The sequence below is a fragment of the Acanthisitta chloris genome, unplaced genomic scaffold (assembly GCF_000695815.1).
Source record: "Acanthisitta chloris isolate BGI_N310 unplaced genomic scaffold, ASM69581v1 scaffold12841, whole genome shotgun sequence".
NCBI classification, from domain to species: Eukaryota; Metazoa; Chordata; class Aves; order Passeriformes; family Acanthisittidae; genus Acanthisitta; species Acanthisitta chloris.
The window spans coordinates 25280-38005 of NW_008656876.1; the positions used below are offsets into that span (position 1 = coordinate 25280).

Sequence of the window (12726 nt, forward strand, 5' to 3'; positions counted from 1 at the left end):
GCACTTCAGTTTACAAGGTGCACAGGCCTTCAGAAATGACACTATTCATTCAAATGCCAAACTGTTGTGACAAATTTACTTTGAGGCAGATATTTTTGCAGTGTTTTTTGCTAAGAGGAAAAATTCAGCCTCTGTATAAGTGCATGCAACTGTTATGAAGTCCTATTGCTGTCCAAATAGAATTGGATGTACTTTGATATCTGAATTCAATCCTATCCTTTGCAGGCCTTCAGAAATGACACTATTCATTCAAATGCCAAACTGTTGTGACAAATTTACTTTGAGGCAGATATTTTTGCAGTGTTTTTTGCTAAGAGGAAAAATTCAGCCTCTGTATAAGTGCATGCAACTGTTATGAAGTCCTATTGCTGTCCAAATAGAATTGGATGTACTTTGATATCTGAATTCAATCCTATCCTTTGAGGGGTTTTTTAACTTGTGGACTTGAGGTAGTTATAAGATAGCATATTGTAATTTAGTGCTCTCACAGTGACTGTGAATCCATATACTTGTACAGGTGTCATGACATATCTTTCATATTTGTTCAATAGTCCAGTTCCAGAGTTACTATAACACCAGTTTTAACTGAACCTGTACGAGCTGACACCAATGCACACAAGCTGAAATTTTTTTTACAAATGCCTGTCATGTCTCAAAAACTGTCTTTATCTGTGTCTGCATTTTCATATGGTACTTGCTTTTATAGCATAGCATGTCATTAATTTTCTGCTTTCCTTCTGAACTTCATAGAAGTGAGGAATTGCACAATCATTCCCTATCATAAAGAGTTTGCCAAGCTGCCAGGTTTTGGTGGTCCTGTTCTGCCTTTAGCGTGGTCACAGTTTTTGACAAGAACTTGTCATTTTCAATAATCAGTTGTATCTGTGACTGTATGGCTGTCTGAATGAAAAAGAATATTTCTTAGCAGTGCATCCTGCTAGGAAGAAAATCTCCTTCCCCACTGTATCAGAAATGCTGATGCTTCCTATTAGCTGCAGACGCCTGAATCAAGGCTCCTATGCTGTAAGAGCACTCACAAAGTAAAAAGAAACATTTCAACTAAATATGCTAGAAGTTGTGCATGGGCAGAGTTTGTGCTTGTTTTCTTCACTAATAGAAGAAAAAAAAGTCACTCATGTTCAATCATACTCCTCTAGGGACTACTAAAATGACTTGCCTCTCCATAATTTTTTTCTTTAAAAGGACATTAATGAATTAGCAAATGTCAAAATCAAGAGGAAAGTTGATTGTTTTAAGAATATACAGGATATATATAATGCATATGAGACCAGGAACCAAAAGCACTCCCCTGCACTTTTACATTCTCATCACTGAACATGATGTTTCTCCACATCACAGAGGGAGAATCCTACATGATGGCGAATTTTCATCTGAGTTCTACAATAATATTAGAAATAATATTGGCTGCATAACTCATATGATCATTCAGCCAGTTTCCATCATACTAAAGTCTTTTCATCCAAGGCATAGAATGTTCCTTGGCACTGACAGTTACACTGGAGCTCTGCCTGGAGCCCACTTTTCACTAAAATTCCCTTTCCTCTTCTAGTAATATATACAAGGCATTCCTTTCTCTCAGCTCTTGAGCTCATGAACCCTTAATTAATCAAGGAATGGGGGAAGGGGCAGTTGCTGCTGGCTGGTTCCTAGGTGCTTCTGGCAAGTGAACTGTGCCAGGTTGAATTGCATCTCTTTGATAGGAACCTTTTAAGTCATGTGTCCGTGAAATCATGCTGGGAAAAAAGATCAGCCTCCCAGTTCATTAGATTCCCAGCAACTTGGGAGGCCCTTTAGGTGGGATTAGAACACTGTTCTGCTAACACATTTGTGTTCAGGTTCTCCTTTTCACACGGATCTGAGTGCTGTCAGTGGTGGGTCAGAGGAACAGCCACTGAGCCCCTCCTAAGAAGCCTTGTTAGTGGATGCATAGACCACCATGATCTAGTTGCAGAAAAGAGAATGGGCAAGGATGGGGAAAGAGAGGGTCATGTTTTTTTCTCAATGTGAATGCAAGAATGACTGATTCAAACCTGATTGTAGAGTAGTTCATTGCCAGCAATGAACAAAAACATCTGTTTCATCTTAAGGCTGGGCAGGGTTGTGGCAGCCTAAATGCAGCCGGGGAGAGAACAGCCTGATTTGTTCCACCTCCCTGTAGGCACTTCCCAAAGACACATTTAGTGAGAAGTCACTTCCACCATACTTTAGAGTCAGTGGGAAAGGCAAGCACATTTCTAGGAGGCGTGCTTATCCTGCATGAGCTGAGTCACTGTCTGTTGGTGCTGTTGGTGCAGTGAGTGTAAAGAAAGTTCAAATAACAGGGTTTCTCATGTGGGTACTAAAAGGTCAGTGCCAGCAGTTAAGTGGAACAAGCCTGGTGTATGTCCCTGGGTTGGGGTCTCCTGGGAGGCCCATGATGGAGCAAGGAATTAAGATCAGCTATGGGATTGCAAAGCTGTCATTCAGGTCTTTCACTTTTTTTTTCTTGTGGGGAGCAAAAATTCATGTATCTCACTTATGCCCCAGGAAGGCTTCGGACTATTGAAAGTGGGATTTAACTTGTGGCTCTGGTTGAAGCAAGTAGCTGAGATCATTCAGGAGCAGCTGAGTGGAGGCAATACTGGGTCTGTCAGTGTGCCACAGTGGTGCAAGGTGGTACACCCAAAGTGTTAGATATGGATCCCCCTGTCTAACATGACAACACTTCCTTTGGTACAAAATCATCTTTAGATCCCTCTGTTTTCTTACAATAATTTATATTTGTAATTATGCAGAATGTATACTTTACTGTAAATTATATACAATTTTTTTTGCAGGTTGGTTATTGGAATGACATGGATAAATTGGTTTTGATTCAGCATGAACCTACACTTGGAAATGACACTGCAGGCATTGAGAATAGAACAGTGGTTGTCACTACAATTTTGGTAAGGTGTTTCTTTTTTTAACGTTTATACTGGTGTGTGACACAATCAAATTTCTAGTTATGAACTAATTTAGTCTGCTGGTTCCTAGGTTAGTGGGAGGGTGAGAACTATATATCTTAATTATACTGACTGTCATGTGTACAGAGGTTTTTTGGTATGCATTTAATATAATGATTCGCTTGAAATCAGGTTTTTTAAATTGAGTTGTGGTAATTTTTTTCTTTTATTCAGTCTTTTCTATTTTTTACTGAAGTAAGACTCAGAAATATGAGTTCTTACAGCCTCTAATTGATAAATCTTGACTCGAGAAACTAGAAGAGAAGAAAAACCCAAACTCCTTAAACAACAGAACTAAACAGAGGATATAAAATGAGATGTCTGTAATGCCAGTGTCCATTTTTGTTGATACATTATAAACTCAATAATTGACATTAGCAAGTGCTAAAATTCTAAGTAGTATAGTTCAGTCAGCCAATCAGAACTGGATTATCTGCTTTTAATTGTGAATGAAAACATTAATTTAGTAGATGCATTTAAACATTTATTAATATGCTTATTCAGCATTGCAATGAAATTTCCATTTTAATACAATCTAAATAGATTTGGAGTTTGATTTTCCAGGGTTATGGTGTTTTTAAAGAGTGGTTGCAAAGGAGAATGCAGTTGCTTCATTCATTTACAATTTTAATACATAGTTTTTCAAAGCAATTGTTTCTTACAAATTGTATTTAGACAAATATTTAACAATTTTGCCTCTGAAGTCAGACGTGCCCTTTAAAGATGATGTTTGTCAAAGCCAACTGGAAAAGGGTGACCTTTATGTGACCACTTTTAAGATTTTACATCTCAGTTCACTGCCCTTTTCACCTGCTTCATTTAGACAGGACATGTTAACCCTTTAGAATAAACTGTGTCTCAAATGGGAAGGAATATTCTGTATGTGGTGTTAAGAAATTATTTTTCTAATTTAATACAGAGTTTAAAATAATCCAAAGGAAATCCTGAGCCACGTGCTCTATGATAGTCCTGCTCACGTAGAGAGGCTGGACCAGATGACCCATTGTGGTCCTTTCCAACCTAACTGATTCTGTGATTCTGTGAAACCACCAACACATTTTCTTACTAAAAATGCAGTTAGTTGCCAGTGTGTATTAGCATTTATTTATTAAGTATGTCTTAAAAAATCTCCTGTTGAAGGTTATCATTCCAGGATGCAAACCAACCAAACTACTATACAGGAATTCAGAATGTAACTCCTAACCAAACTGTGTAACATTTTATTTATTATTATTTGCATGGGACATTTAAAATATATGTATCTTTTTCCTTAAAAAAAAAAAGAAAAAAAAAAGACTTGGTGATGGAAAAAAAATATACTTCAGTACAGTCCTCCTCTTTTCAGCCTCTGATGAAGAATCCTATTTTAAGAAATTGATCAAGGAAGAAAAGAGTCCCAAGATGCTGCGAACATTCCTAACTAAGGCTCAAGTATTAACCACCAGTCTAGTAGCATTGAGCTAATTTTTCCATTGGATTACTGTTCCTCTGACTGGATGACCAGGCACTGAACCACCAAGAAAAGTCTTGTGACTAATCTGAAATGTGTAGAACAGATGACGTTAACCTTCAACTTTGCCAAGCTGAGAAGAGAACGATGTGAATAACAAGCTTTCAGTCCAAATTTTCCTCTCATACCAATCCTGATATCTTTGACTGAAGCTATCATACATGAATACTGTAATTTCCATAAATAGCTCCAAGCTTAGGAGAATTGAGTAAAAAATAATAATGAAAAGTAATATAAAACATTCCTGTTTGCCAGAAAGGAAAAAAAAGGAAAACAAGAAAGCTTTTAAAATGTGTTATCTTGCCTGTCCTGTTTGCATTGAAGCATATTGATGTGCATAATAAATGTTATCTTCAAAAGAACTTTGCCAGTCCCTGCATTGAAAGGACTGGTGGAATCATTTGCAAAACCAAAAAGCTGAATTAATATTCCAAAGCATGCCCTATGTTTATGCAGCATGTCATTTTGGGATAAATGCAATTAATTGAAAGCAGCACTGCTTCTTGAACAAAAGTGCCCCCTTTCTATGTTGAAAAATCACAGTGCAAGAGAAATATATCAGAATTTGGTTTGAATAAGAATATATGGTGAATTCTGCCTTATCATGCTCATCTCCCATTAACTCTACTGGGAGCTGCACACATGATGCTGAAGGCAGATTAAAACCATGATTCTTACAATTGGTCTGCCAGGGCAATGTATTTAGCATCCACAAGCATATAATCACACACCCAAAGAAAAGATATATTTAACTAGAATAAAGTTCAGAATTCTGTTATTTTGCTCTTCTTGGTATTACAGTCATGTTGCAAATGCCACAGAGACTTTTTCATCTCTTCATTACCCTCTTCACACTGAAGGGTTGAACCATTGTAGATGACACATTTCATTTTGGTTGCATGCATATTTTCCAACATTAAACTGAAAAGCTTCTGCAAGCAGTGCTGTCAGGCATTTCAGTCTTCAAAGACAGGTATCCTGGCAGCATAGGAAAAGTTGACAAGTTTTCAGCATGGCTCACTTTAATTTTTGCCTGAAGCCAAATAGCACAAGTTGATTTGTCCTCCGTTTCTTCAGTTTTTTTCGTGTCTATGCTTATGTTGTTGTAGTGTGGCTGTATGGCTATTGCATAGAAAGTGCATTATAATGAATTAGCTCTGCACTCAAAGAACTTAGTACAGTGTTTTCTACTTGACAAAATGCTATCTTCATTTGTAATGTAGTGAGAGCATAGTTTATTTTACCTATTTGGTTTAGGCACTCAGCCTACCCCTAATTAGTCATGTGGTGAAGTAGCAGCCCAGAGAGAGGAGGCAGCAGGGGCAGCTGATGCTCTTTACCAGCTGCTGTGCTTCTTATAGTTCCTGTTCTGCACCTTGTGTCATGCACAGCCTCCTGCACATCTGGAAAAGACAGATTTTCTACCTATGTGCAGAAGCTTTCTCTTCAGGGTGGGGGTGAAATCTCCAAGTGCACAGTAAGTTCATTGTGTGACTGGTAAATGGGTGCTATTTGCAGCCCTGCTCTAACACTAAGGCAAAGTGGGTGACTTGTCTGGCTAGGAAGAATGATCATCTCTAATTCAGCAAGTTGAGAAATATGTTGACAAATTGTAGAGGTAGAATATAGGGAAGTACACTGGGAAGACTACTCCAAACTCTCAAATCCATTTCATTATACAGCCAACTCTGTACTTACTCTGAGATTGCCGAACTTAAAACTCAAAAAAATCCTTTAGAACCAAAGCTGCATATGCATTGTGGCTTCCAGTTCAATATTTTAATGAGATATCCTTGGTGTTGGCAGATTAATCTTCAAGGGCAGGATCCAGTTCACAACAGAGTCACCTATATGTAGACTACTTTATGAAAGGCACTGATTTAGTCACCTACCTATCAGTATTCAGTGACATTTAAGATTTTTAGGATATGCAGCCTGTCCACCATTTATTTCACTGGCAGGATGACAATTGCCTGTCTTATGCCATATATGTGACCACTCCATCTGGATGTCTCAGTTAGTGTATGTGTTTTCCAGGCATCTGGGAAAAGTTGTGCCCCAAGTACAGAAGTGCACAAAGATTTAGAAACTGATTCAGTGGCCCATAGGTGGATGCCTAACACTGAGGGTATCAGACCTGTCTCTAAAGGGGCAGCATGAGGGACCTGCAGAATAGCACTTGGCAATCAAGCAGGTCATCTTGGGGCATCTCAGGTGACAGCTAACTTTCATTAGGTGACTGAGAACCACCCTCATTATTTTGACTGATATACTCTTGATAGAGTCTTACCTCAAAAATTGTCATTGTAACCTTTCTCATAACAGAGAAATATTTTTTCATTAGAAATTATAATTAAATTCTACAGTAGAGTGGAGAAAAAAATGAAGTTTGTTGCATGACAATAATAAAAACTTCAAACCGAATCCTGGACACTTTATTCAGAAAACAAACAAACCAACCAAAACAAAAAACAAAACCAAACTAAAACTAAAAAAAAAAAAAAAAAAAAGAAAAGGAAAAAATAAAAGAAAAAGCAAGCAAACAAAAAACCCACCAAAAACCCTTCCATTGACATCTACAGAACTTTCTTTCAGAATAAAGTGTTATAATGTGTGCCACTCCTGTTCTGAAAATGAGACATTTCCTTGCACAAATATTTGTCACTTTTACAAATTATTTTTGCAATGTTTGAAGATTTTGAAATCATCTTTAGGATAGGAAAGCCAAGCATAGATCTATTTGGTATTTGGGTTAGTTACTTTCTCCAGCTTCCTTTATAGTATGGATCATCAGTTGTGAGTGTTTTACTGTACACATGAATTTGTGGCTATGTAGTGGAATGATTTGTTTACATCTATAAAGGTAATTGTTGCAGACATCAACATGTATTTACAAATGTTAAGTATTGTTATAAAATTGTGAATTATATAAGTAAAGCTTGCACCATTTCAAATATCTGTTCCGTGCTAGTCATTGATCATTTCAATGTGGACTTTTCCTTGATTCACTACCCCATAGAATACTATTAAGCAGATGCAATCTTGCAAATATTGCAGTGTTAAACCTCGTTCAGCAGTCAGATGTGTGTTTTACATCAGTATGTTATGAGTTTATAGTTCAAAAATGTAGTAAATACAAAGATGGTGGGGAGGAATGATCTTTCTATTAGACAAGGTGCTATAACTGGAAGCAGTGAAAAAGTATGGCTACTGTTTTCAGCTATTTCAGCTGATCTAATAGAAGATATTACCTCTCCATAGATGTCTTGCATCTCTTGTATCTGTAGACTAGCATGGCTATACTAACATTACGGCTAACTTAGAAAATGCTATTACAATGGATTATACAGGGAAAAAAAGTCTTTTTCAGTGCCATAGATAGAAAAGACCATCAAGATACGGCTGATGCATGCTATTGATCAATTCAGATATTTCATGACTTTGCAGCGTGACCTTGAAAGTTCATTTGTGTAAGTTACTTGTTGGCAAAGCAGTAAAACTTGCCTTTCAGTGTCCTTTTATTTTTATAACATCTGCACACTTCATCAGTTTGAAACACTCTCAAAGTCTGAAATGGACAGAATTTAAAAGTAGTGTTACTATTTGATTCTTTTAAAAAACAGTCTTTATCAGAAGGTCACATGCAGTCCCATCAACACCCCCCATCAAATGCTACCCTGAAGATATCTCATTATTTGACAGGTAAAGTAGGCACAACAATTAAAGAAATTGGTATTTTTATTCTGTATAAAAAAAAGAGGTAGGAGGAAAAGAACAACATAGTAAGCTAGGTAGTAGGTGTTCCTGTTATTTTTAATTGTATCATTTCACACTGGTAGATCGCATTCAATTGCTGCTTCTTTTAAAGCAGTCACAGCAAGAGGTAATACCTTACTCTATAAAATAATTGCATTATAAGGAATGTTCCTTGCTGTATTTTGCTCTAAATCAGTAAAATCAGAGTGTGAAGAAAGGGAAGTGGATGGGGAGAGAAGCAGTGAAGTTTCTCCAAATCACCCAACAGATCTCTCTCAGAACCTTTCAGGTCTTCTGAGTCTTCACTTGGTGGTTCCTCTACTGGATGGGATCACCTCTGCTTGCACCTACCAAGGGCAGTATTGGACCCCATCACTTCTCAGTGTTTCCTCACAGACCTCCTGGGGAGGAGGGATAAAGTTCATTTAACCTTTAACAGAAAAAAATGAGGCATCTGTCACTTTGCTTTCCTGTGTAGAAATAGTTGAAATGCTTTTTTGTAGCAACCCTGTCAGTGGTGAGGTGCAGGCAGAAGCACAGAGTCAGGCTTTTGGAAGAAGCAGACTGACCTATTGTGCTCTGTGCCTGTCTGCTTTGTATCTATCTCAAGATTTTTTATTTCCCAGTGTGACTCTAATTGTATTTGTCTTGGGATTTATGGCTGAATCAGAAGAGCTAACAGTCACTAACTAGTCTTCGGAAAACAAAATCACTTTTGAGGTGCAGCAAGCAAGTGTAGCTGAATCTCATAAGGAAAATTCACAAATGCAGGACACTGGGCAGACTTGGTTGCACTTCTAGCTAGCAGTTGGTTAAATCACAGGCAGGATACAAAGTGTGTCCCACCTCTGTTTATTTTAAACCACTTTTCTGTAATAACTTGTGTAGAAAGACACAGATTTTGGCTTTTCCTCTCACGGGAACAAAAAACCTTCATGAGGGAGGAACATTTGATACATGTGGACAAAATACTTTCAAAAATTACTATCTATTGCAAAGGAAGGACAGGAGCCCTTCTCCCTGCTGTTCTTATTCTCTCCCTCCGTCTAGAAGACGTGGTTGAGATTGCAATGATTCAGATGGGGATAGGGATGCAAGAAAAGATGCAGGCTGCTGGTAATAGTTTTCATTTGAAGATGCAAATTCTGTATGGGCAAAGGCATTGCACTGCATTGCTGCAGTGATCACAGTGCATAGATAATATTGTAGCTCTGTGGTCTTCTCAGTGCCCAAGACACACAGATCAGGATGACAGCAGTTTGTGTTGTGCTTGTCCCAGTTTTAGAAGTCCTTGGTGATCCTTAGCTGTGCAGGGGTCATAACTATGTGCTCTAGAAATGCAACAATCTGCTGTTTTCACCCTCAAATTTCTCTGGGCATTTACATTTATATATAGGTCAAGGAACCAGACAGAGTTTGACTTTGAGAGTGATCACTGTGGACACTTTTCCTTGCTGTGTGGTTCTTTAGCTGAAGTAATGGCCATAATGCATCAGTGGCCTCCCACACTGAACTGCTGCTCAGGCTCTGGGGCCCAAAGAGCCATGTCCACAGCAGAGAACAACATAAGATGATGAGAGGAGAGGTGTTCTGGGAACACACCTGATAGTGAAACATTCCTGCAATACTTAGGAATCTCACTCTGTGTTTAAGGAAACACTAGCACTTCCCCATTCCTGAACTGTGTTGAATGAATTTCTGAATTAATTCCTTTCACACTGAAGTAAACACACATACAACTTTCTCCCCCCTCATTTCACAAAGCTCTGTTCTGCCATACCTATACAGAGGTGGGTCCTTGACAGAGTTACCACAGGGAGTAAACTTACATAAGTAAAGAGAATAGTGCCTCTCATGTATAATCTCTGTTTTCTGTTTCTCTGCCTTTTCATCTTGTAAGAGTACATTAAATATACTGTTTGGGCTTGCATATCAAGTTCTTCTCTTGGGTGGATCCCAACTCTATATGTTGGTATCTGAAAGGAAAAATTTACCTGACACACTGAAAAAATTTGGAATTTCTTTATTAAGTTCCCCTATTACTCATGTAATACCATGTATCCTCCCTTGTTAAATCCCTAATAGAGGTTACAAAATTGCTGTTGCATACAGCTGATATTCATGTAGTTTCAGTGAAACAGACATTGTCAGACTACATGTTTATTTTTATGTTTGTACTAATTATATCTGTAAGAAAGATGTGAATAGGACATAGTATTACCAAGGTCAGTGTCAAAAGACTAACATTCATCAGGGCCAGCACAGAGAAAACTTAAGCTGCCAATATTTTGTGTTGTAAATTCAAACAAAGGGTGACATTAGTCACCCTTTATATTAGACAAATATTTAATCTGGAACTGGCTATGAATATGAATTATGTGAAGTGATTTAAAATACCATGAGAAAGTCTAGTTTTAGTTAATGATTGCTAAAGTCTGAATCCACACAGAGCTAAAAAGAAAAATGTGACCTTGATTTCCCAATTACATAATGTTCACTATTATGATAGTATGATTTACATGAGGAATGCAAGATCCACTTTTTAAGACAGGTTTTACTTGTTTCCAGTGGCACTCAACATGCAAAAAAATATTTTGGTACTTCTTTTTCATGCAGCATTTAAAGTCACTGTCAACTTAGTACCATTCGTCTCCATGTGTGTCACTTAAATTCGTCCTAAAAGACCTTTCAGAACCTGCACTGTTTGTTTGAAGGGAAAGATACATGTTTCCTCAGGAACATATTTCTATGTTCTCAATAAAATTTATGTAACCTCTTAGTAACTATTAGTAACTATTCTAAACCTCAAGAAAGCGAGTCATTTAGACTCTGCATCTGAAATTACCTGAACAGCAACCACACTATGTTAAAGGAAATGCTTACTTCCTGAAGACAGAAGTGTACCTTGCACCTTCATTATCTCACAGTCCTTTGCATTGTATAGGTTCAACCTCTATTCGTGCTTCAAATTCAGCATATACTGCACTAAAGTCTTTCATTTAAAACAAAGTAAGGTTCAAAAATCTTGTCAAATTTATAAGCCAAATTAAGGTGTAAATGGTATACATTTCCAGAAGGATTTCTGTTAATAAATTTTAATTTAAATGTGCAAATACTATCCATGATTTTTTTATAAAATGTGTGTTTTTCGGTCAGTACATGACATGTTGGTTTTTTTCAGAGTATATTTGGTACACTTCTCCTTTACAGTTCTACTTCTTTTATTATAGGAAGCCCCATATGTTATGTTCAAGAAAAACCATGATACGTTTGAAGGGAATGACAAGTTTGAAGGATACTGTGTAGATCTGGCATCAGAAATTGCAAAACATATTGGTATCAAGTACAAAATTGCCATTGTTCCTGATGGAAAATATGGAGCAAGGGATCCAGAGACAAAAATCTGGAATGGGATGGTGGGAGAACTTGTTTATGGGGTAAGCATACCGATTTTTGAAGCAGGCTTTAATTGATCATAGTATTAGTTATAAAATAGGAAGTATATGTGCATTTTCTTTAACCTTGGGTCAGAGGCAAGAAATAGAATTTTGTTTCAGATCTCTGTGTTTTCAATTATTTTCAAAATAGTTTCAGATAGTTTCATGCAAATTCTACTATTTATTCAACTAGTACCTTGTAACATTAGAACATCCATAGTTTGCATATCTCTGAAGAATTCATTAATGTTAGAGACCATCTATTCCTGATACATTGTAAAACTTAGTTGGGAAGAATATCACTCATTCATTTTCATGGGATGGTGGACAGATCTTCTGAAAATTATAGGACTCTTGGTCTAGTTTGAGAACCATCATATATTAAACATATGTAACAAACCACTAGCAAGTACACAGGTAATTCAGAATGAACACAGACTTTTAAGATGAACATCAATTATAAAATTTAAGGGCAAACCTGGTAAATTCAACAACTAAGAGCATTATGTTATGCAGTGCTCTAGTGAAAGATTCTTCAGAATACCACAACACTTAACAACTCTGTTGACACATCAAGTTCTAATATTTAATGAAAATAGTTTCAACAAGCCCAAATAAATATGTGCAGTATCTGGGATTACCAAGTGTAGCAAAGCTGAGAGCTGTGCTTGCTGATGACTGCACTGAAAACAGATCAGTGTTAGAGAAACCTTTCATTTCAGTGATGGAATTTAAAAAATATCCCCGAAGTATTCAAATGAGAATATTTCACCAATAAACTCCTAACATGCCTCAACCTACCAACAAAAAACTCCTGTATACCAGTAGGTCTATCCAATTTTTGCAATTCTGGTGATGGTTTGGGCCATCTATGGCAGAAGCCTAGTGGCTTTTCCAGCAGCTCCATTTCAGTTCCCTTCTGTCAGCTAAGTATAGCGGAGAAATTTCATCAGCATGTTCTCTGCTAGCATCAGTTCAAGGGCCTCCACAACATGAAATAGTCTGTGTGCTGACAGGA

The 12726-nt window shown here is 37.3% G+C and overlaps 1 protein-coding gene across 1 annotated transcript in view; it reads left to right on the forward strand.

Moving 5' to 3' along the window:
* The window catches only part of LOC103811531 (glutamate receptor 4), a 77891-nt gene that overhangs the window by 10175 nt on the left and 54990 nt on the right, over positions 1–12726 (forward strand). Inside the window, exons 5-6 of the mRNA XM_009084510.1 lie at positions 2838–2948; positions 11502–11708. Of these exons, the coding sequence (XP_009082758.1) occupies positions 2838–2948; positions 11502–11708 (318 nt within the window). The remainder of the gene's footprint in view (positions 1–2837; positions 2949–11501; positions 11709–12726) is intronic.